Source organism: Glandiceps talaboti, chromosome 8, assembly GCF_964340395.1.
Source record: "Glandiceps talaboti chromosome 8, keGlaTala1.1, whole genome shotgun sequence".
NCBI classification, from domain to species: Eukaryota; Metazoa; Hemichordata; class Enteropneusta; family Spengelidae; genus Glandiceps; species Glandiceps talaboti.
This window is the reverse complement of record NC_135556.1, coordinates 7,646,445-7,672,056: the sequence shown is the minus strand read 5'-3', so window position 1 is coordinate 7,672,056 and position 25,612 is coordinate 7,646,445. Positions and strand designations below refer to the sequence as shown.

Sequence of the window (25,612 nt, the reverse complement as noted above, 5' to 3'; positions counted from 1 at the left end):
GAAGGATTGGGTAGCGTGCTGCGAAGCGGTAGTCAGCGAACGTTGCGTTGTCTTCGTTCAAGCTCTATGCATGTATACATCTATGAAAGCATACAGCGTTGGATCGTGTAATGTACCGCTGAGTTCTCAATCAGATGTGGATCGATGTATCCATTGACAGTATCAAGCATTTTCAAATTTATATCGCGTTTGATACGACCCATTAATAACACAGGTAGGGTGTGCTTTTTTTACGTAGGGATAAATCAATAGGTTTTTTAAAAGGATAAATTCTGCTATGTACGAATAGCGAGCTCATTCAGAAATTCCCCATTGCAATATACGCCACTTGCTTGCTTGCCCGGCACTAGAGTAAATATGCCTCGTTATATCCACTTGTGTTTTTCAGTGAGTATTTTAACAGTGCAAAATATTGAAGCAAGGTTTGAAGACCACAGGGGAGCCGGCCGTGTTGACTGTACCCGTGCACCGAGATATTAATAATTTGAAGGCCAAAACACGGCTGTACGACGGTTCGGAAGATCCATGCTTGAATTAAAATGCCGTTGTCTTGCCGTATATCGACATCATGTACAATTCGGTCTTTGATACTTTTCATGTTTCTTTGCTGTGGGTATGTATACTTTATGAATAAGGTGAATGTATGACGGACAATGCGCCGCATAGAAGAACACACACAGTTTGTGTAATGTAGATATTTCCCTATTCAGTCCAGTTTACCTGTGTAATATTTCACAATAAAACACAGGCCATTCACTGCCGCTATTCTAGTACAGTAAGAAGACAGACGTAACAAAAGTGACAGGGTGATAACAATGTGATAGTTAGTCGCTTGACCTGCTATTCGCTGTTAGTATTACTTGGTATACGATATTGACAACCTTCCCCTAATTTGTTAGTACTGCTATTATCAGGTTAGACACAGTGCATGAACGTCCTGTCAGTCGACGAATGTCTCACATAAACGATAACCCACTGGGGGTGAACCCTATAACCTCACCCTAACAATTTCTCATCAATTGTAGTTACTAACATCCAAAGGTAACAGTTGACAATATATCAAATTAAGCTCTAGCAGTGCAAAAGATTTTCTTTTAAGATCTTCTGGGACAAAACTTTTGAATTTTGTTTTCAAGGATTGCAGATGAAGTTAATAAAAGTTTAAAGTAATTTATAACCTTAGGAAACTGAAAAGTTTGTATAGTATGCATGACGTGATCAAAACGATGTCAAAGGTAAAGATTCATCTTTACGAGTCACGTGACCCGCTAGATTAGTAAATTGTATGCGCTTGTCTTATCTTACTCTCTTTTCAATTTGATTGATGCCTCCTAGTCTACTAATTATTAATCACAGAGACGATGGATGCTTGTTAGCTGTCGCGATAAGATTTTTTTTTCAAACGGAGAAAATGACGATTTGGCGCGCGTATCACTACTATTCACTTCTCGTCGATCACTTCAGAGAGCTATACAAATTAACTGTTGAATGGAAATTCAAGAATTGTCATTTATCTAAACAAGAGCGCTTGTGCTTCTGAAATAGTGCGTTAATTACCGTAAAGCAAATGACGACCCTGCTTTTGTTGACAGCTGTCTACGAATCAAATGCGGTTACGGTGTAACCTTTCTCGCTCATAAAACAGCTTTTTTCATTTTTTTTACCTGCTGAAAGCTTGGCTTGGGGAAAAAATGGAGGGAAATGGAGAAAAGCAATTACTTGAAAGTAGTCTTGTTTGAGTTGGTACAGTTAACGGGATATTGGCCAAGGAAATGTCTTTTCACCAAATAATCATTTAGGCTCGTTCGGATGTAATATTATTGCACAGTGACAGCAAGGTTTGCAATTTACGAATAAACACAACCTTAACCGCCAAGTGTGTACATTCCCCAATCTAACAATGCAAATCAAAAGTACATTCCAAATTCGTAAATTAGCATATTATTATTTATTTTTTTGATCTTCAAATTTCAGAACAGCGTTACCCACCATCACTATTGAGGGCTCGGGTTCGGATTCGGACGGAACACTCATTTATGAACCTTTTACAAGTAGTAAGCGGTATCTGGAGGAAAAAAGACTGAATCTGACCAAAACCTTAGATCGCATCGTCAAGCATTCTCAGTATGATAAAAGTCTGCGACCTGGAACTGGAGGTAAATGATATTTAAAGTAATAGTTCTTTGCTATTCCCTGAAACATTTTTATATATAAGTGACACTATATGGTTTTCTGGTAAACAAAGGTCAGTACAAACTAATATAATAACTATATATAAAACACTATATATAACATTATATTACACAATATATAACACTATATATAACTATAACTATAACTATAACTATAACTATAACTATATATATATATATATATATATATATATATATATATATATATATATATATATATATATAATCAAAGTAAGTTGGTTGGAACTTGAGGTGCTTAGTTGTTACTCCGAGTTTCACGCTCAATGCGATCATCAGAACCTGTTCTGATGATATATATATAATATATATATATATATATATATATATATATATATATATATATATATATATATATATATATATGTGTGTGTGTGTGTGTGTGTGTGTGTGTGTGTATGTGTGTATATATATACATATATACACACATACAAATATATTCATATATAACTTTTGTCACGTAATATATATAAATAAAACATTTAACTGTTTAATATATATATATATATATATATATATATATATATATATATATATATCTGTGTGTGTGTGTGTGTGTATGTGTATGTATGTGCGTGCACATGTATGTGTGTGCACGTGTGTATTACTGAGATATTTATATTTTAGTGCTCTTTACAGATGTGTCTATATAGTTTTCTATATATGTTTCTATATGTAAATTATTGCACTGTTCACATAAAACACACACGGAAAGTCTTTTCTTGTCTGTACACTGCTCGATGTAAATGTGCTGGGTGAGTTTTTATAACCAAAATACGAAAACTGCAACATCGTTTTTATTAAATAGTAACAGATAGCAATTATTGCATACACACGATACCAGTATATTTGTGTGCAATGTTTTCGTTGCATATTTTAGGAGGGCTCTTAAACCGTGCCGAATTCAGACTTTATAATACTAAAGTTGTTGCCGTTGATCCAGCACGTATTAAAATAAATGCCTTTTGAGCAACCATACAAAAGACGGGATTTCCGTGGTTTTATGTAAAATTTACCATTACCTCAATTCACGCAAGTTTTGCTACAAAAATCACGAGATAAAAAAAGCAGGTCCCTTATCACTCTTGTTTCCATAGAGATAACATGAACGAAAATTTTCAGCATCACAGGTGATTTGCGACAGTCTGGGGCTAACTCTTGCGGAAACAACGTAACTCTGTTAATACAGCATAGACCCTAAACATATTAAAACAACACACGGGGCAACATAATGGAACAACACAGAACTCATCACACGAGGCAGCATTGTGAAATGAACCTAAATCACACGTCACGTAGCATCGTAAAACACATGAGGACATCTATCAGAACAGCGCACAGCTAAACAAATGCAGAACATATCATAATAACATACAATACAGAAACAAATGCAATGCTATTCCATACATACCCTATTCTATGCAGCACAATGATGCACACGCAGTTTGAATTCAATGTACAGGGCAATACCTACCAAGAAATTGAGCTGATAGAATATCTTGCTATTCAAAGAAATAATAACTCTAAAATTAACATTAATAATTCATTGAAAATATAATTAAAACCCCGGTAGTTGTACTATAACGTTTCTCTATTATTCAACTTTTTTTTCTGAGTTTTGTGAAAATTGCTCTACCCTTCTAATTAGTTTAATTACCTGCTTGTGAGTCATTATTGGAATTGTGGGTACACTGGCTTGATGTCCGCGTGTAAACAGTAGAAATAAAAAGTCTGAACCATTTAATTGTTTGCGAACATATGGTAAGTTTGTGGGGGATTTTGATAAGGCAGATAGCAAATCTATCTTGAGAAAGTACGTAACAACTGAATATAGACAATTGAAAATGAGGAACAAAACTTACTAAATATATTTAGATATACGTAAGGGAGCCTTCAGTAATTACTAGGGGGGGGGGGTGAAGCCCGGTCTGTTGCATGAAAAGTGGCCCTCCCTCTATTGCCTTTCTCTAAACTATGACCCCCCCTCCCCGTTCAAATATTTCAAACACACGGTGAAAACCAGCGTATTAGTTAAGGCTCAGGATTACCTGCCAGAAGGTCATGGATTGGAATCCCACTGAGACGGGATTTTTCTGTGACCGACCCAAAGGTAGGGTGAATGTTTTACATGCTATGATGGGTAGGCTGCATCACTCAGCCGTGTTTGACACACAAGGAAAGTGTGAATTTGGAGGAATTCGTGAAGTAATGACTTGAATAGTCGGGCAAGATTACTCACATGTGGAGAGGGATGTTGCGGTGACTTGGGTGACTGTGGGATAGCATGTGCACTGACTTTGGAAGCCCAATATTTTACCACACCCATTTATACTCCTGTTAGACCCACTCCTCTCCTCACACCACACCACACCACGCCACACCACACCGCACTACACTACACCACACCACGCCACACCAAACCACACCACACACTTTTCAGCTGCGATTTTACTGATATGTCTGGTATTACAATACAACGGTGGCAGTGATGGAATATGGCTGTAGTAGATTGTGGAACCATTGGCAGCGGTGGGATGCCAACAATCATAAAATAATACAACGTAAGATAGGACACTTGTCTGATGAGTCAAAGTAAACTTTGACCTTCCCTATAATTCCACCTTCTTTTCTAAAATATTGCCCTCCCCGACTAATTACTGAACGTTCCCTTAAAAAATACAAGATAATACCACGATACGATACCGTATAGCCGACAATGAATACAATGCATAACAGACATTACTCGACTCGACACAACATGACACAGTGTGGCACACTATACAATATAATGCAATGCAATGCCATACGGTACAATATATATAACACAATAAACCCCAAAACAAACAAAAAAATGTTGATATATGATGACATCATAAACAAGGATGTGAGGTATATATCAAATCAATGTATGCGATTTGTTACGATTAAGACATATTGAAGGACTGAAATCTTATAAAATCACTCGGCACGACACAGCGACTTAAGTCTAAGAAACAAGATAATACATTTTAAAACACAGTACTCTATTGCTGTGCTACGTGATAGAAATTACCTCTCTATACCCCAACATAAAATAAACTGTCACGCATACCGCACGACTCGATATGATAACGAATTAGAGTCACCAGATTGTCAATGTATCTACAGGGGTTGTCATCATGCAAACACTTTCCCCTCGTCGCACTTTTTATATTATTATACTCATGTCACATGCATATGGTGGCACACAAATCGCATACTTAGTAGAATATCCGAATTTCCAATATTTAAGGCACATTATACTAGTAAATGCGTCGCCTAACTTATTACGTATACGTATAACTGATGAGCAGATCACATCAAAAATGCAAACAGCGACCCGGAAACACCAAACCTCTCCTAAATCATGCTAGGCGAACATTCACAACATTTACTGTGTCGTTGCATTGGGTTAACTTTACTAGACCAAGGCTGCCTTTGCAAATTAATTCCATGCGCTGGTTTAGTCGTGCACATATTCTAGAATTAGCCTAAACTAATTCCTAAGAAAACAAGTGATAAACGTATCGATCTGAATATAACCTGGCAATTATTAAGTCTTGTGTCTGTATATTAAAAGCGATGTACGATTTTATATCTCTTTACGCTGTTTTGGTTTGAAAAAAGAAAAGAGTTATTCAAAAAACCAAACCATGATCTTCTTTTTTTTGACAAGACATTAAACATCAGAGGCAGGGATTTAAAGCAAAAGGAAATGATTATGAGTGATTTTCTGTGTATGCTATTTTTCTTTTTTAATCTAAAAGTCTGTTACAAAAGAAAATCTCTCTGAATACTGAATGTATAGTGAATAGTGTGATTTTTAAAGTGGTGTGCAAAAAAAACAAAAAACAAAAAACAAAAAACACGAAGAGTTTTTTAGAATCTGGTCACATCTGATGTATTTTAGAAAAAAAGTAGAGCGGATGCAATGAAGAACAACACATCAATATGGCTACCACTTACAAAGAATAGCATTAAAACGTCATATTTATATCTAGCTCTGTAATAAAGGAATATTAGATACATTCGTGAATCCAATATGTATAAAGAATATTTAGTCAAAATGTATACTATAAAAATATATCATGTTTACTGTTAGTTTAAATTAAAACTAAGAAATGAGCCTTGGGATTTTCATCGATTTTCCAAGATCTACAAACGATATGCATGGTCAGCTTAGCACCCTTTATCCCTTGAGAGAACTTAAGAAATAATCTGACTCGTTTTTCCCGCAAACCATTAAAAGTTTATCTCAGAAAAAATCTTCCTAGGATGTTAGAATAATCTAACTCATTAGAAAAAAGATCATTTTGTGGAATTTTAATTACTTATTGAATGATTCATGTTCACGATTTCGTAAATAATGAAACTTTTCATTAAGCGAGCTTATTTTATGTTATTATGAGATGCATTGTATATAAATCACACAGCGAAAATGCAATATTAATTTCTTTATAATATTATTAAATCCAAAGACGCAGTTGTAAAAGTTTTGTAATTAATATTGTTGAAATATTAATTACACGATCTCAATATGAATATATTTTTTATAGCCGCAGGAGTTTATCCTTTTTTTTCTATCCAACTACTGGTATAAATTTACCAAAATATTAACAATATTTAAAGTTTATTCTTCTTAGTTTTCCAAATACAGATATTTGAGAAGCGAAGGGGAAAGGCTAAGCGATTTTATGATTAATCAGAATCAGTTATTGTTTCGTGAATGTCCCCTTATAATAGTTAAAAATATACAAACGAACCATGTACATTTGAAATCTTTTGTCTGGAGATGGTTGTCAAAGATGATGTCTTGTGTTCAGACATCCTTGCATTTGAGCAATGGAATCTTAAACATGTTTTGTGGTTTAAAATGTTGTTAGTTGATTTCAAATTCTGCAAATTTGTCACTGAAGTTATTCGAACACATCACCTCTAGCTAGTCTATTTTTAAAGTTAACGTAGAATATGAAAATTAAACCTTTGCTGTTTTTGTTCAAGAAAAATCAAACACGCTCTCAGTTAATTTTATGAAAACACCAGAGGTCACAAATTGGTCAAAATGATATAAAAAAAGAAGCCATTTTAGAATCCAATATGGCTGCCAAATAGGGTTTTAACTCTACGGTGAGAAAAAAAAGATTGTTAATTCCCTTGAAAACAAGACGGTAAACTCATATACTCTTTTAATATTTTAAAAGGACCAGAAAAGAAGCCTTCACATGGCAAAGGTTGAGAGATTTGAGTAACTTCGATTTTGAGGCAAATTGGCTGCGCGGGCGTATGCTACCTTACAGCTCTACAACTCGCTACCTTCTTCAATGTCCTATTTATTTGATGGCAGACGTAAAGGGAATGAATGAACACCACGATAGGACATGATCTCTGTCATTTCTCCTATTTTATTTCATCTACTGTCAGTGCTTTCAAACATTAATATTGTATCTCTCAGTAGTCGGCAGGCTTTGTGGAAATTCAAAAGAACTCCTTACGGTGGAAATAATGGGAAACCCTTGATCGATTTGGATTATTGATTAGGTATTGTCCCCTCACACATGTCGCATATAAGAACACCTTTGGAAGCCGGCATAGAAGTGAAATCTAAGTATTGCTACATTTCAAGGATTAAGAAATTGTGGTTGTGATTGTTGACATTATTGTGGGCTTATTGCGAATGACTAGGCAGTCTTATTGTATTTGTACTTTAGACACGTTGTGGGTGTACAGAAGAATACAAAATCCTGTTCACCGCAATAAATTAAATTTAGCGTTGTAATTTCCACAGCTATAGTTTAAGCTGGAGGGCTCGTTTCATCTCTGGTGGACGCACTGAATGGTTCGTGATTTACTTCTATCAATATTTAGCGTTGAAGCATGTGACAAGAATATCGTAATATGTTTAATGCCCGCAGTGCTCGGTGTGGCTGGAATTACTTATTCATCATTTGCACCCTTTCTATCTTGTAAGTCAACTACATGACTATGTATATCGTTGCACGACCGTCAGCCTGAACGGAGCTGAACTGATGACGTAAAACGAGTGAACTTTGATGGCTTATCCGTGGTGATAAAATACAAGACAATGTCGCTAATTACATAATTTAAATTATATTCATATTACATTTGCTATTGTCTGTTTCAATTCATGTTAGCATTGCGAAGGAATGAATCACCATTACAGAAGAGCACGAAAAATAGAAAAGAAAATAATTTCAAATTAATTTAACCAAACTAAAGACATAAAAAGATAAAAAATAATCGTTTTGGTTACTTTTATATTCTGAGCCTGACTAGCCAATACATTGCAGGAAGATAAAGTGATCAAGTGCTCGGCTTTCAATATCGGGATATGTGTAGAGCATAATATCACAAACCGATTTAGAGTGGCACAATGAGTAATGATTTTATCTGGTATGGCAAGCTGTGTGTATTGTGTATTGGCATGTACAATGTACGCACTGATTAGTAATTATTTGCTAAAAGTGTAAAGATGTTATCATAAAGTTCCAATAGTATAGACTAGCTACAATGGCAGTTGAGTTTCGACTCACTACACGTCCAATTTGCACTCCGATCGAAAAGCCTGATCTCTGCCATCTTTTGAATTAAACATAAAATGAGAATTTCTTTCCTATAGATTTTTTGAAATCATTCCCTAAGTATATCCTTTAACCCTGTTAAACTCAATGACAAGGAATCTGCGTTCCCTGTACGAGACTTGATCGCAATCCCCTGGGAGGCGAGACTGCAATGTACGTATTCAGCACCAGGTATACAGGAGAGTTTGTCAGGTTTTGAAGTATTTCGTTCCTATTAAAATGCTTCCTACTGGGACCGTCTCATTAATGAACGTGTACGACATTCACAGTGTTTAGATATTTGGTAGAAAATTGCCAATCGTAATAAGGTAACACATACCTATTTAGTGATCCGAACAGGACGTACATGGCAAATCAACTCTGCCATGATGAGTACTTCATGAATTAGTTACAAGTTGCGATAACTGCGTTATAGAGGGATATTTAGGATGCCCAGCCCTGAAGGCACAGCTCTTATTGTAAGTTTACCAGTGCGTAATTCTGACACCCGCTGATGAGCTTCCTGTGTATTGAGCGTCATCAGAATACCAAAAACCACTTGACTAGGTTAGAGAGTTACTGGTATCAATAGATTAAACATATCAGGTATATATTTTGAACATTTCAATACCCACAGCGGTGTGTTATCATTTACGACACAACGCTAATCAGTGGTGTCCTCGACACCTGCTGTCAACTAAAACCACTTACGCCACGCCATGAAATGATTGGGTGTGAAATGTAGCCGATTTAATGATGCTGACATCTCACTATGGGAAGAACTGTGATGTTTCAATGATTGCCTTTCCCCCACAAAAGAACTGAAATTGCGCCATTTCAAGCCAAACATCAAACCAGCAACATTCACTATGCATTAGCAGTTATAAAAACAATCAATTTTCAGAAATGAGAAACGAGAAAGTCATTATTGAGTTGTGGAAATGGTCTATGTTTTATTATATTGATCGTTACTTCGTGTGTATCATCTGAGAGGATTAAGCCCGATACAATTTATCATCATGTTTTTTGATTAATATGCAACTAGTTAAGAGTATTTGAAAATTCCTTCCGTATCACATTGAACGGATTTATCTAGTCTGCGAAAGGATCTTAGCAGAATACATTAGCAGTAATACATATGAAGAATTTTTATGTATTAGGTGTAAAGATCAGTGCAATAAATATAAAACCAATTTATTTTTTTAAACAAAAAATTCAATATTCGTGATATCGAAAGAATTTAAGACCATTCATCATCCAAGTCGTTGAGCTTTTTGTTTTCATTTTAAAAGTATTTTATGTTAAGTAATTTATGAAATCTTACTTTCAAAACTATGTTTTACTTTTTCATCACATGAGCGAGTGTTTATATGAATGTTTTAAAGTTGTTAAGCATTTTTTTGTTAGTTCTGTTGGATTCATTTCATGTTTACAAATCTATAATAAATATTCTCCATTTTTTGCTCTATGCTAAATTCAGTTTCTTGCTTTAATACTTATTAGTACTATATCGCATATGTATTGCCGTTTCTTCAAATAAGATCCATTTTCTTTTTTTTACATCTAAATGTTGTCGTACGTTTGTTTGACATAATCGTATGTTTTCAAATACCTGCCTGGACAGCAATCACGTTTCCCTCGTTCAGTTTAGAGACGCCGACGGTGTACCTGCCACTATTAATTGTGCAGAATCCACATGCGGAATAAGAGCACTTTTAGCAATGAACATATATTCTTCCTGTTTGACAGCACAAAACATCGTTACCATTACCTATTACTTCCTACCACCCTACTTTAGCAAATTGCATGTTTTCTCAACTAAAAAGTGTCATACGTATGGACATAAATTCTCTATTTTACATATCCAATTTACTCAATTGCCATGCGCCATTGCCACAGTCAGAACTTTAAAAACCACAAGAATAATTTTAAATAACTGTAAGCTGCGATCAAGACAATTACAATCAACATGTTAAATTAAAATTTAAAAAAGAACCATAATCTGTAAAAGAAGTGGTATAAAGTTGTACTTTCTCGATTAAGTTATTAATAATGATATAATAATTGATGACATGATGGGCGACCTTTTAATCTTCTCTACTAATTTGAAAACGCCAGACAACTTTTTATTTTAAGGAATCAATTAACATCATTTTAATGTAATGACTAAAACAAGCTTCTTCCATTATATATTAGTTATATATGACCTATTCTCTTGTTAGGATTATTACATAACTATGTGTTAGCCTTTAAAAGCTTCGAATTATCACAGACGAGTGTGTCTGCTTAACTAGTTACAATTAGTAAGAAGTATAACGGCTTAAACAGTGTTCTTGTCATCTATAAAAGAAAACATTGTATAATCATCGCCTGTTTCTGTGCTGACCTCTAAGAAAGAGTCATCGATAACTGCCAACGTTTATTACAAAGACAATGTTGAATTAAAACATGTGTCACGTTTTACCATCAAAAAAAGCTAATAACATTGTTTGAGTTGTGTCCGTAGTATTTGCGAAGATGTGTGGGCTGTGTTAACTTTCAAAACAAAACAATATGTATTGTTTTTGTCAATACTGTAAAGCGCTTTCATATATTCTGTTTGATTTATGATGCATTCAGTATCAGTTATAATTCATGATGGTTTCATAAATGCAATGTAGACATTACGGCTGGTAAGTAACCAAGATAACAAAATTACCCGTCACATAAAATACATTTTCAAATCTTAAATTTCGAGATTTTCAAAATGCTGGCATTTGCAATAACAAAGACTACATGAATGATGAGAATGCCCTAGATGGTATATCAACGGGGGATTATCCTTTGAATATGAAACGAGAATGTCATTTTACTTAATACTTACAAAAAGCAAATTTGCTGCTGCACGATTCCAACATTACTAAAATAATATTGTATTTTGCAGTCAATATATTCCACTATTGTATCAGAACATGCGTAAAAATGCAGGTACTCGACAATAAAGCGGAAATTAAATGGATACATGTTTTTTTCATGACAATGTTGTTTTAGTTCATCTTTCGGTAAATAGCTTTGATTGCAAAATTGATCTCCCTGGGGCAAGATATGACATTTAGGGTACCATTTGGCGCCAATAATGAATAAAACCATATGTGTGTTTTTTACCGACAAACGACTATGGAATAATTATATTTTAGGCCGTATGCTATGTATATGACATGGTATTCATAAATGCGCACATAATGTTTTGCGTCTTTGCTGTCAAGCACGTTACTTTGAAACAGTTTTATTGAGTCGCCTGTAAATTTAAATCAATATTTTCGAACTAAAATAGATCCAATCATGAATGACTAATTTTTGACTCTTTTGCTATATTGCTGTTTTACAGTTATGCGGGATAGACTTCCCGACATACAGAAGTAAGAAAACACATTTTCTTGAATTTTTTGTAAAGTTGTTCTTAACAACATCGTTGACAGCTGCAATGCATAATTTGGACCATCTTTATTACAAAATCAAAACGAATCGAAATAAACAAAATGCTGATGCTAAAATAAGACGTGATTTCGTTAATACCAAACTTTCAGACAAATGGAAATATTATTAGCATTCACAACGCCTTATTGAAATTATAATTCCTTAATTAATTTTCAATTCTCTGGTCTTACCTTAATAGGTACGGATATTCGTGCTGTTTATGCCAAGTAATGTTATGTATGTAAATTCATCAGTTTGAAGACATACCTCAAATATTATATTAGCTTTATGTAATTCATGAAATATAATTTCATATATTGTTTGCCATACGCATAGACAAGTAGATGCATAACTTCAGTTAAAACAGATGGTTGTGTCCTAGCCTCCATAAAAGGTCTAAAGCGGTCAAGTGTCGTACACCCGAGTTTTCATTTGGTTGTTACACGTATGGTGTCCCCGGTAAAGTGGAAATAGAAACCGGTAGCCAGTATATAAACCATGTTGAAATACTTAGTTGAACTTTCTATTAACGTCATATATCTAAATTCCATTCATTATTATATTAATTGTGCAAAATTAGGCTGTGTTTTTTGGGAATATGTCATATACTTTATTGAAATCGCACAAAGAGCTGTTCTTTGGTTGGGTCAACACACACACCCTTATTATGCAGTGCAGATCATGACCCCGACCTGTATTTATATGCATGTGAAGGTTGTTTTGAAGGCGTGTCAGCATTCACGATCGTGCAGATACTGACAAGGTCAATACTAATTTGACTCATGAGAGCACCGCCGGATTTGAACTTGAAGTGAGGTGAAGTGAACATATGACGTGACGTTCATGTTCAATTTCCTTTCGAAAATTCAATTAAGTGGTCATTATAAAGAGAGTGACTAGTTAATACTAAAACTAAAAGTAATCATGTACATTTGAACTTTACGACGACTTGTATGGTATTCACCCAATGGTACGTTTTTTTACGACGTCTTAAAAATCACTTAACTCAAGAAAACGAGCAACTAGATAATTCTACTACGTATATAATCCATCAATCAAGCAATGCATATTAGATGTGAACGTGAAATTGGAAATAACTACCATACCGCCTTGAATAATACTATAAATTTGACTTCGCAAGGTTGATGGAATGATATTATAACGCACTGAATTTTCACTATAATATATATATGTGCAACATATGCCAGACATTATAAATTATTCCATAGAAAATATGAATTTTGGTGATGTGTAAAGGGCTAGCGATGATAAACGGAATAGTTAATTATTAAAGTAACATACCAAAAATATCTTTGCCTGTTAACAATTTAAAATTTGTAGATAATAACATAAATGGTGCTATTAACTTATCACAATGTAGAAGGCGAACCAAAAGGAGAGAGAGAGAGTTCGATATTGCGCAATTTAAAAAAAAAACCCATACAACTACAAGGAGGTACAAATGTATCGTGTAAACCTGTAACGATCTCGAATCGGTGTCAATAATACCAATCTATGTTTGAGAAAGACAGAAGTTGTGTTTCAGAAAAGCGTGGTCATTTCATTCCATTGCTGCTTTCTGAAGCATGAAATTGCTTTGATGTGTGGCATAGTATCTATTGAATCTATGGTTGTCACTTACCGCTGACTGACGGTTGTGAAATGAAGTACACCACGTGATATACTACGTGATGAATACTTGCAGCCTAGGAACAAAGCTAGCCGATGTAATCTCAAATCATTCTTCCTAAAAATTGCAATAACGATGACTAATTTACTGAAATTGTGTTCATTTGGAGTGAACAGATTTCCCTTTCTATAGATTATAGTAAAATATTTTCCACCAAAAAAGGTATTTATATAGCTGATTTGATTTTCTAGCTAGATAACTATCTAAATCTTACTGATAATGTTCGCTTCATTTTTTTTGCAAGTAAGCTGACGAGGCTGATATATAGAAGGGATACCAAAATAAAGGACACACGCAATGCACCCCGCTTGTTTTAATGACTCAATTAAAAACAACTGTGCATGCCGAATGAGCCTGTCAGTTAGAAACTCTATAGGGTCAAACTTCCAAACGGATTATACAGACATATGGTACACGTACGTATATCAGTATTTCAAAACATGCAGAATTGACACCCCTCCGAGTGCATTATTATGGTTTTAAAATTAAGTGCGTTTTGACGGCTTATTGGCTCATTGAATATCAATTATGTGTAGACAATACAATTAATGAAATGACAGTCTGAATGTTATTGCAGACTATGGAACAATTCGGCATGAAAAATTGACTTTGACTAATTTATGAGTGTCGGATGTGCAGGTAATGCCCCTGTAATGAAGTGATTAATAATTGATGCTGAATATATGTTATACCCCGGACAAGAATCAGGAGTTTGTGAAAAAAAACCGTGACTAGAGTTTAAAGTGCATTTTTGTTCTTAACTAGTTTCACTGAAAATAGATATAACTGATTTTTGGACAATGTGTTGCTGACGGCAGTGTTTAGTGTTGTTTGTCGATGTCTGAAATGCCGCGCTGTTGGTTTTTCAGATTATATCTCCAATGTAGAAATTGACGTTACACTCACCACACAGTTGAAAGGGGGTTTGCAGATAACCAAACGTATTCCATTGAATCTCTTTGATCTCACCCTAAAGTGCTTTGAAAAATAAGTTTAAGAATTTGCAGTGCGCTCTCCCCAAGCATACTCTTTTTTGTGTGAATAGTGTGTATCACGTGATCAAAACCATTTAGGATGATGTATTTTGAAGTTACCCGAATAAAAGGATGTAATCACGTCTATGTATGTATGTATGTATGTATGTATGTATGTATGTATGTATGTATGTATGTATGTGTGTGTGTGTGTGTGTGCGTGCGTGCGTGCGTGCGTGCGTGCGTGTATGTATGTATGTATGTATGTATGTGTGTGTGTATGTATGTATGTATGTATGTATGTATATATGTGTGTGTATGTATGTGTGTGTGTGTCTGCCTGTCTGTCTGTCTGTCTGTCTGTCTGTCTGTCTGTCTGTCTGTCTGTCTGTCTGTCTACCCACCTGCCTGTGTGCGCGTGCGTGTATGTAGGGGTGGGTAGATGGATGACTGGATGGATGGATGGATGGATGAATGGCTGAATGGATGTGTGTAAGGTGGGGAGGGGCGTATGTGCCTATTTACGCGTTACCCGAAATCTCTCTGTGTACATGCATATCTCTGTCTGTCTTGCACATATTCGAAAGTACTTTCTTTCCGGCCATGCAGAGATGCCCTATCGTTTCTTTTTTGTCCACATAGCAAAGAACCCACGAAAATGTATATACTCATATAACAGAGCAGTGTGATCGTATTCAAGGCAAGTACAAATGTATATAAATTGGAGCCGTTAATCGATCTAGTCTTCCTTAGAGATGAAGATATTGTAGAAGTTAATGACGTAGTCTGAGGACAATTCACCGATTTTATATGGGAAATTACTTTGAAGTAGTGTCGGAAATCAAAACAGTTGGGTTCCATAGTACACACATTGAATGACCGTAGACGTCATATTTTGTTGGTTCAGAGATTTGACGCCCGTTCGTCCGGCTAAGTGTACGGTGTCTTTTTAGATTTAAGTCTTCGCATTCGATTTACTCTTCAAGCGTGTGAGTTGATATCCAGGTTGTCCAAATGGCGACTCGTGTTTAGCATAATTCTAAATAATGTAATATTCATATCTCGGTTGTCTTTGTAAAAAGCTTAAATACTGAGTCTGTAATTGAGAATTTGCTGACGAATAATACATATCGAATGTGTACATGTACTACTTTATGCATAGATTCTTTCGTGCCACTTGGCAAACGTTTCGTGAGTAAACGCTCCACTGGGCGCGCGACTTAATAAACGCATAAAATGCTGTGTCCAATTCATTGGAGAATCAGTTCAGTACAATATGTCTAATAATCACCCACCATATAAAAAGTTATGCCCCATTTTATGTCGACAGAAAAATAACAGCATAGGTCAAAAGGGGTTTCGTGATAACAGTCTGTATGGCGCTGCATTGCATGCGTGTGTACTTATACGAACACAATTTGTAGCTACCAAACATGTCTGCCAACACGAACGAATAATAAAAACGTGTAAAGCCTAAGGAATACATTGAAGTGTGATGTTTTACGCAAAGTTTTACTGTCAAGTTTTAGAGCAATTCTTACAGTTCCCTGTAAGTGACAAAATTATGAGAAACGGTGATATTGGACGATAGTATTCGTCTAAGCGTCGAACGTTCTCATAAAGTGAATTGAATTGAAGTGTTGCGAACCAACCACTCAAAAGTGACAACTAACTGGAGAGGTTAAAGAGCGAACTACGAAACCACATAAGCTCTTTAACAGACACAACAGCATACTGTACATCATACATACATACATACACGCTTGTATACATAGATACGGCTCGACTAATTTCCCCCTTTGAAAACACATTGTTGGAGTCCCATAATACAAAACTTCTAGTGTGATTAACAAACAGCCTAGGAATAATAATAAAAAATTAGACCGTTCATTTTATCCGGCAGTTTTGACGGTTCTTTTGTGAAGGTATCAATGATGGCAGGCAATCTCTTTTTGATGAAAAACCTGCGAACAGATTTGTGCTCAAAGCAAATTAGAGGGTAACAGCTGAAGCAATCATTTCACAGATAAATGTACAAGTTTATTCATAAATACAGTTTGTACAACAAAGTGCAGTACCCGTCTGACATAGATATGTAACATACACCATAAATTACATTTAATGTTTGAAAAATGATTTGAAGTATTCATTATTTGAACTTGTTAAGGCAATAATTGTATATGTATATGTAATTTAATTTGGTGTTCATTTCCAGGTGATGAGCAAGTCTGGGTACTTAAGTTTTGTAATAATTTTATGTGGCAATCAATAGCTTATTACGCGGGCCTGTAACAGTGCCGTATTAGATAAAGTGAAATGCCATAATGTATAATGCCGTTCTGTGATTATATAAAAATGTGAACTCGAGCAGGATTTTAAAAATATATTTTACCTTACGGTATATTATCTATGCACAATAACTTAATATAATTCTTAGGTCATTCGGACATGGAGTCGACTTACCAGCAGTATTTCCTGTTTTTATATGACATTTAGATACAAAGAAATTAGCTGTTGGAAATGTGCTGTCGAATTAACGTTCAAAACACTGACGTTTTCCGCCTAAAAATATATCCATGAACGTACAGTGTCACTATTATTGTTTGACTATCAACGCACATAATGTACATCTATCATTAAGTGTTAAACTAGGCATGCATCTGCTATCAATGCCCTTTAACATGTGCATTAGGTAAAGTTTGCTTTAAAGAGTTGAAAGCTATGTGCCGCCTTGCTTAAACTGAGAAATTTAGCCATCTCTTCGTATGTAAACTATTAAAGTGCTATCCGTTTAATCCGCACTAAGTCAGTAGATGGTAACGTAGTCTATTGGGAAATTCAATTGCACCACGAGCACTCATTTCGTTTGAAGAATTGCAGGCAAGAATTAAGACATGAGGCCGAGAAGTCCGGTAGCTTCCCTCTTGTGGTCTTACGTTGAAGTATTTGTTTTAGCTAATGGTTAGGGGTTAGTAGTCCGGTTACCGTGTAAAGGTTACGAGGTCATGTAATTTTCCTTTAAAATATAATCTAGCTATTTTTAAAAAATACATTCTATAATGTAAATCATGCTATATCCTGGACTATTTTCATGTGACCTCATCTCATTGCCATGGTAACGTTGCGTTTAATAGCTTCATTTTTGTTTGCCAAAGTAAATAACATTCGAAAAGAGACAATACAGGCTAAACGCAGTCAACCATAACACAGAGATCGAATATATTATACATAAGGGTTTGTCTAATTTAGATATGTTGCCGTGGCAACACATATGTTAACCGCCCATGCGTAGAAACGTTATAACCAGTCGTTTAAAGTCCGGGTAATCGGCTTGGCTGGGATAATTCGTCCATGATGTGTTATGTGTTATTTTTTTTATCTGAGAGGCGAATGGTGTGTAGCATCCAATTTGAAAAAGAATTTTGGAGTACATTGCGGTTACAAATTTAATATATTATTTCACGAGGGTTTCAATAATTTGATATCTATGTCTTCTATTATTACCAAATGACATTAGTCAGCCTGGTTTTATGGACGACTGTCGATATGGACTGAAGATAATAGCATGTCTCTTGTGTATGTATTCACATTCAGGTTGTAATCACATGCACACCTTATTATTGTGAAATAACATTACAAATTGATGATGATAAAAGGTAATGTATCATAATTTTGACCAAAAGAGTATATGACTTTTGTTAACGCAAATAACGAACTTTAACCCCCAGTAAGCACCCCAGGGCAAGAAAGTGCGCCAAAGGAAAACGTACAACTCGCATAAATGTATCAATGTAGTTTTTACACTCAGTCTGTTTCAGTGATACTTGAAGCCATATTGGATCATAGCCAGTGAATGCGTAATTTTAAGCTTTATAGTTCGATATGTTGCTTACTCCATACGCACATCAAAGAGCAAAGCGAATGTACGCTAGTACCAAGAGCACATAATATAAAGATTGATTCAAAGAGACACCTCAAAGTAATTATGCTACAATTTTCTCATTTAGAAAAAGTATATGTTTGTGACAAGTACTTAACTCCGTGCTTGGTATAATCATAGACCCTACACTGTTGGTGTAGGGTTTATGGTATAATTCAACACACTAAAACATAAATGCGTACTTTTTTTTGCAATGCAAACACACTAGATAAAACGCGGGTCACACCATATCAAGAAATTGTAGTGTATTTATGTCTGCAAATTGAAGGAAATTATGCAAAGCCGAAAATTGATGATTGGCACTGCATCGTGAACGCTAAAAAGTTAAGTAGTTTTTTTTAAAACCGTTCTTCGACTGTGACACTAAATAAAGGTATTGACTATAAATGGCGTCAAATATTATCCATGCGATGAAATCCCCTCAATCTGAATTCGTTACTTCATCACCGTCATCATATCCCTTCAAACGATTGGGTGTTTTGTTAACTCCCTGCTCCAAGATTTGAACTCTAAACGCGAAGGGGTTTCGTTGTCATGGAAATGAATCAAAACAGCGCTCCAGAATTCAGGATGATCATTGTTGACTATTGGTGTTCCCCAAAGCGTTCAGTTACAACCCACCCCGCATTCTTTCTATTGCACGGATATATTAGCGGAGAACTTCATTGCTTGCTGTAGGCAGACGTTAGAGAAAATACAAAACCTCATACACCAGTAATATGATGCGTGCTCGTCCTTTTGTATTAGCTACAGGACAACAAAAATCCCTCACAACGGGTGATCTTGCTAATACGAACCTGTCATATGCTATCATACGAAGAATCGTCATTATCGAAGCACGTTTTTGTATTCTGGAGTCTTAAACTAGCACAGGGGGGAATATGTAACGTTCTACATAGGATGCAATTCGCTGGAGATTCAGCTCATAAGATCCTGTAGAAATGTTACCGTGTAAATGAAAGCACCATGTGAATGGGAGTTGTCTAGCATCTTTATGTATTTACTCTATAGGCTTCTGAAATTCAATCATGTAATGACAGGTTCCGTCCAAAGAAGAAGGATATATTTTTTTTACTGTAAAAAAAAAACAGGGTTGACGGATCACTTTGAAGTAATGTATACACTTATATGTATGCAGCCGATTATGCAAACAAATTACGTAAACAAGTTGTTTACTAATGATTCCAAAATGAGTCAATTTCGCAAAAATTAATGAATTTGAAGACAAACAAAAAGTGAACGGAGTTGTGAAAACGAAAATGTCGAGAAAGGAAATCTTATAATTGCGAGAATCTTATACTGGTCAGCATACATATCACATGTACAGTAATTATGTTTAGCATGCCTTCAATACGTCTAATTTATTTTAGTTTCCGGAATCTAAATAACTTCAAATTTCGAAACAAATGTACAGAAATTGAGAAATCATTCATATTCTATTTGGTCGACAACAGAAACAAAAACTCTGCAATATAGACTTGTTGAATGATTGTAAAATGACGTACATTTATGCCCTCTTTCCCCATTTTTCTCTCCTTCCGCAGGAGCCCCTGTTTTAGTGAAGGCCGACATTTACGCACTCAGTCTTGGACCTATAGTGGAGGTAGACATGGTGAGTAAGCAATCAAGCAATTACATTTAAGACAGTTAAAAGTCGAAGCCTGTACCGTAATTACTCATCTGTTCTTACCATACTGCTGCCCGATTTCCGCTCAATCAGAGACGCTCTTTATGTTTTCATTAGAAGTTTTTTTTTATCCGTTTTGTCTGTTCGAGGAAACGACGAGACGATCTCACAAGTCTGCAAAGAAGGCAGTAAGAATCTATCAGACGGCTCATTAGAAAACATAAGATTTGTAAGCCAGTGCAATTGCTACTCCTATATTACATTCTAGTAACGTCAATCGTGGTAAAGGGTCAACCAACGGGAGTCTTGGCAAGGTTAATCTGCAATGCTCATAAAAGATATTAAGCTGCCATTATTTCTGCCCTTAGCAAAAGAATGAACATAATACCGACGTGACTTTCGGTCTCGGTGGGACTCTGATTTTTTTATAATCGTGATTAAATCTAAATAAATCCATCTTTTTGATTTTTAATATTCTATTTGCAACGTTTGTTGCATAGTAAGATATCTGCAATGATGTGACACAAAAATGATATTTTAAAACACAGATTTGTCATATGAAGCCTATTGAATTAATGAATATTTGATATACCTATACACCCCTCTCTCTCAATATATATTTGCGTGTCAATGTAAAATACTATCTATCTATCTATCTATCTATCTATCTATCTATCTATCTATCTATCTATCTATCTATCTATCTATCTATCTATCTATCTATCTACCTACCTACCTACCTACCTACCTACCTACCTACCTGTCTGTCTGTCTGTCTGTCTGTCTGTCTGTCTGTCTGTCTGTCTGTCTTTATCTATCTATCTATCTATCTATCTATCTATCTATCTATCTGTCTGTCTGTCTGTCTGTCTGTCTGTCTGTCTGTCTGTCTGTCTGTCTGTCTGCCTGCCTGCCTGCCTGCCTGCCTGTCTGTCTCTATCTATCTATCTGTCTGTCTGTCTGTCTGTCTGTCTGTCTGTCTGTCTGTCTGTCTGCCTGCCTGCCTGCCTGCCTGCCTGCCTGCCTGCCTGTCTGTCTGTCTGTCTGTCTGTCTGTCTGTCTGTCTTTCTGTATCTATCTATCTATCTATCTATCTATCTATCTATCTATCTATCTGTCTGTCTGTCTGTCTGTCTGTCTGTCTGTCTGTCTGTCTGCCTGCCTGCCTGCCTGCCTGCCTGCCTGCCTGTCTGTCTCTATCTATCTATCTATCTATCTGTCTGTCTGTCTGTCTGTCTGTCTGTCTGTCTGTCTGTCTGTCTGTCTGTCTGTCTGTCTGTCTGTCTGCCTGCCTGCCTGCCTGCCTGCCTGCCTGCCTGCCTGCCTGCCTGTCTGTCTGTCTGTCTGTCTGTCTGTCTTTCTGTATCTATCTATCTATCTATCTATCTATCTATCTATCTATCTATCTATCTATCTATCTATCTATCTATCTATCTATCTATCTATCTATCTATCTATCTATCTATCTATCTATCTATCTATGTGTGTGTGTGTCAAAGTACAATACTTTCCACTACCCACTGTAGTTATCACGCAAAACATTTCTATTTAACTTTAGTAATTGTATTTTACCATCTGGTAAACATTTGCAGGAAAACACATTTCTGAATTGAGATATTCAGTGACTTCAAATATGATTAACCACTTACTTATGTTAATTAGTTCATACTTTGTTCGGTATCTTAATAATTTATTAGTATCAACTATCAATTCCATCATTAATCATCCTGTGATATGACATTCCCCTTGTCTGAGGATATTCGGACCAAATATATTTCACCCCACCTCCTAGAAAACAGAACTTATTACACTTTCATTAAACTTATGCAAACAAGAAACAGAGATGAAATCATTGGACTAGCCAAATTTATTTGTAGAAGTGGTAAGAAAAGACAACATAACTGTATAATATAAACTCCTTTGGTTTTGTATAGTTATTTAAGTGTGTTGTACAGCGTCTCACATTAGTTGAATTTAATTTTTGTTAAGTGACCTTTGAACCTGTATAGTGTATGAGGTAATGGAAATGTAACGAAAGGCCAGTGGCCTAGTTTATGCAAATAAAATATTATTACATTATATTAATCATCCTGTTAATCATTAACTAACGCTACCTTCCTCTGTTCATGTTTATCTATAAGTTAAAGTGTGTTCATTCAATTTCTTACAAAAGTCAAGTAATGGCCAGGCTTCTACAAATGTACTTCTTTAAAGCTCAGCAATCTTCCGATTAACATACGCGCGCCGCGGGGTCCCACGCTTCGAAAACCTAGCAAAGTAACAAGGGATCCAGTACCCACTAACAAAACTTTGTCTCCAAGCAGAAATCTGTATGATTCACGAAGGACTATTCCATCTGAGTGAACGTCAGCATCATGCAGTAGTATCAAGTGGAATGTGTTGTGGTTAGAACTGGGGATGCATTTACACGGAATCGTGCTCAAGTTAGACAATGAGACTAAATATAGTTCCGTAAAATGTCTACCGTTCAGACTTTAATCAAATATTAAAATAAACAAATGTTCAGACTAAAATTACGCGTTGCCGCCAGTAGTTCCTATGTTGCTTTAAAGCATATCCACGAAGGAATCGCTTGATAACTCTGAGCAAACGTTTTAATATTCATTCAGTTATATTATATTTGGAAGGAAATTCGCCACTAAAGTCGCAGTGCTCCGAAAATATTATTACTTCTGCACTCGAGGAAATGAGAGCAGTTTGGGGAGCAAGCACCGACAACTTTATATTTAAATTCATTAGGATGTTCACCGTCTGAACTAAGACTCAATATGTGTACTCCACTAGCCAGAAGAGAGTAGTTCCGGTTAGATGTCCCATAGGAAGCCATTGGCAGAATTGAGTAGTTAGTCCAGACCACAAAGTCGACAAGTTCTCCATGTATGTATAATGTATAATTAACTTGTCTGTTCATATTATGGGATGCTTGGTTGCATTCGATCTGTTTTTTGACCAAATCTTTTGAAGCTGACGAACCCGTCTGCACTCTAGGGTGGAACTTTGATTTACAGTTTACAATTGTATGAGCAAATCAAGGAGGATACAATCCGGTGCTTTTAGGACATGCGCACTCTCACACTGAGTACGTTTACAGCACGACTTCATGTTGTCGAAGTTTTAGTGACATGACATTGCCTTGAGAGAAAAAACACAAACGAGCCTACACTCATGCGTAAAGCACTGTATATAACAGCTGATGAGCACTCTTCACTGATAATTATCTGTGTCGGGAGGTATTTTCCATTTATGCAATTATTTTCAGTATCGTTATTGAGAATTGCTATTCCCACGGCATTTTATGTAATCCATATTAAACACAATTGTAAACAATACTTTTTCATAGATCATATTAAGCAATTACGTGTTGCATGACGTAATTTAATATCAGTGATATCTCGTTTGTAATAAATGACGTGACTGATAATACAATTAATGCATGCGACTTGATGAGATCTTAGATTTGCGAAACGCGATACATATACCTTTTCTTAGTTTGATGGTTACAAAACAACTGAGACTGAATTAAAAGCATTAAAAGGGAAACTATTGTGAGCGGCCACTAATGAATTCATCTCGAATGTCTTTAGCTGGATCTTCTAAGAATTGATATTCTGCGATGCGTATGACAGTCATTGTTGCTTCCGAAGCGTAGAAATTCACTTAGAAAAAACCCCCGGGGTGAACTCTATAAAATTGATATAATGTAGATGTTGTCTATGCAAGAGAAACTATTAATGCATACATTATTTAATATATAGTTTTCGCATAGATAACCTGTAGTCTGCGATAAACCACTCAAACTGGCGGCAAGAAACTTAATTGATATCTCACGAGTATTTGCAGAGGAAAATTAAAACTATGACGAATTACACGTAGGACATTTATTTGTATTTATGGTTTCTGCGCATACAAATGCTTGGAATTAGATTATCATTATTATCATTATTATTTATCACAGACGCATAGTCCAGAGAAGAACAAAAACACACCACAAGACAGCTTAAATATTACACAACATCAAAATACAAATAGCAAAATATTACAAAAGGTATTTTAAAAGACAAAAAGCAATGTAAAATCTTCAGCCAGTGGGCCTGAAGCCCATCAAACCGTACATCACATGTAATGACACGATTAATCAGAACATTTTGACTGCCAAAAAGACGTACATGTAATGTAAACCTAAATGCCGCATTTCTTCTCAAAACAGAGTGAATTAACTGCATCGAAAACAAACATCCTAGATGCACTGGCAGAACTTGGAAGCCCTATCAGCCTCCGGAACACATTGTTGTGACAGACAATTATATTTTGCATACTACTTACATTGCAGTCACATCATAAATGGTTTCCGTATATATTATTGCAAACAGCTGTAAGGAGACGCCGTTTCACCAATATAGTACATGCAGAAAACGTTCTCAATAAAATGTTGGCTCTACCACAAAGTGCTCTACGCTGTAGATTAAAACAAAATAACTTGTATAGTCTTTCTGAAATTAATCAGCAACACTCATCATTATTAAGAAGCGTGTTTTTAAAGTAGAATTTGGTTCTAACGTTATCAGTTTTATCATTAAGGGTGGAATATATCGTATTACCTTGCTCCTTGCTCTTACAAGTAAAGCTAAATAAGCGAAATGTACCTTATATATCGGTTAGTATAGGGCGTAGTTGATACAAATAATACCAGATTTAAACTGAATGCCTCCCGTAAGGGAATCACTAATTATGCAAATAACTCATTAAAATAAAAAAAAATATGGTAACAGGCTTTGTTTTTGGACAAGCGTGCCTTCTTAAGTTAATGTATGTGCAAATTATACGGAATTTGAAGAGTGCATGATACTGCTTAATTACTGAATATCGTTCATTATTCAAAATACTCATTAAAAGGTAAAGGTTGTAGCAACAAACTTCATAGGACAGGTGCGTATTATTATGGTTGATATATGTATCATATTATACGAAATTTGAAGCTTGCATTTTTAAGATACAACGTAGTTACCTAAAATCATTAATTATGCAAATTATTCATTAACACTGTAATGTACATCAACTAACTTTATAGGACATATGTGTTTTCTTATGGTTAACGTAT

General features: G+C 35.4%; 1 protein-coding gene across 3 annotated transcripts in view; it reads left to right on the top strand.

Annotated features, from left to right (window-relative positions):
* LOC144438538 (gamma-aminobutyric acid receptor subunit alpha-6-like) overlaps positions 1-25,612 on the top strand; it is a 62,381-nt gene that overhangs the window by 3,612 nt on the left and 33,157 nt on the right. For 2 of the 3 annotated variants that reach the window (XM_078127611.1, XM_078127610.1), the window contains exons 2-4: positions 389-613; positions 1,975-2,156; positions 20,411-20,478. In XM_078127611.1, the coding sequence (XP_077983737.1) occupies positions 540-613; positions 1,975-2,156; positions 20,411-20,478 (324 nt within the window). In that variant the 5' untranslated portion in view covers positions 389-539. Of the gene's footprint in view, positions 1-73; positions 215-388; positions 614-1,974; positions 2,157-20,410; positions 20,479-25,612 lie in introns of those variants that run through there. The other variant, XM_078127609.1, reaches the window with a different exon arrangement.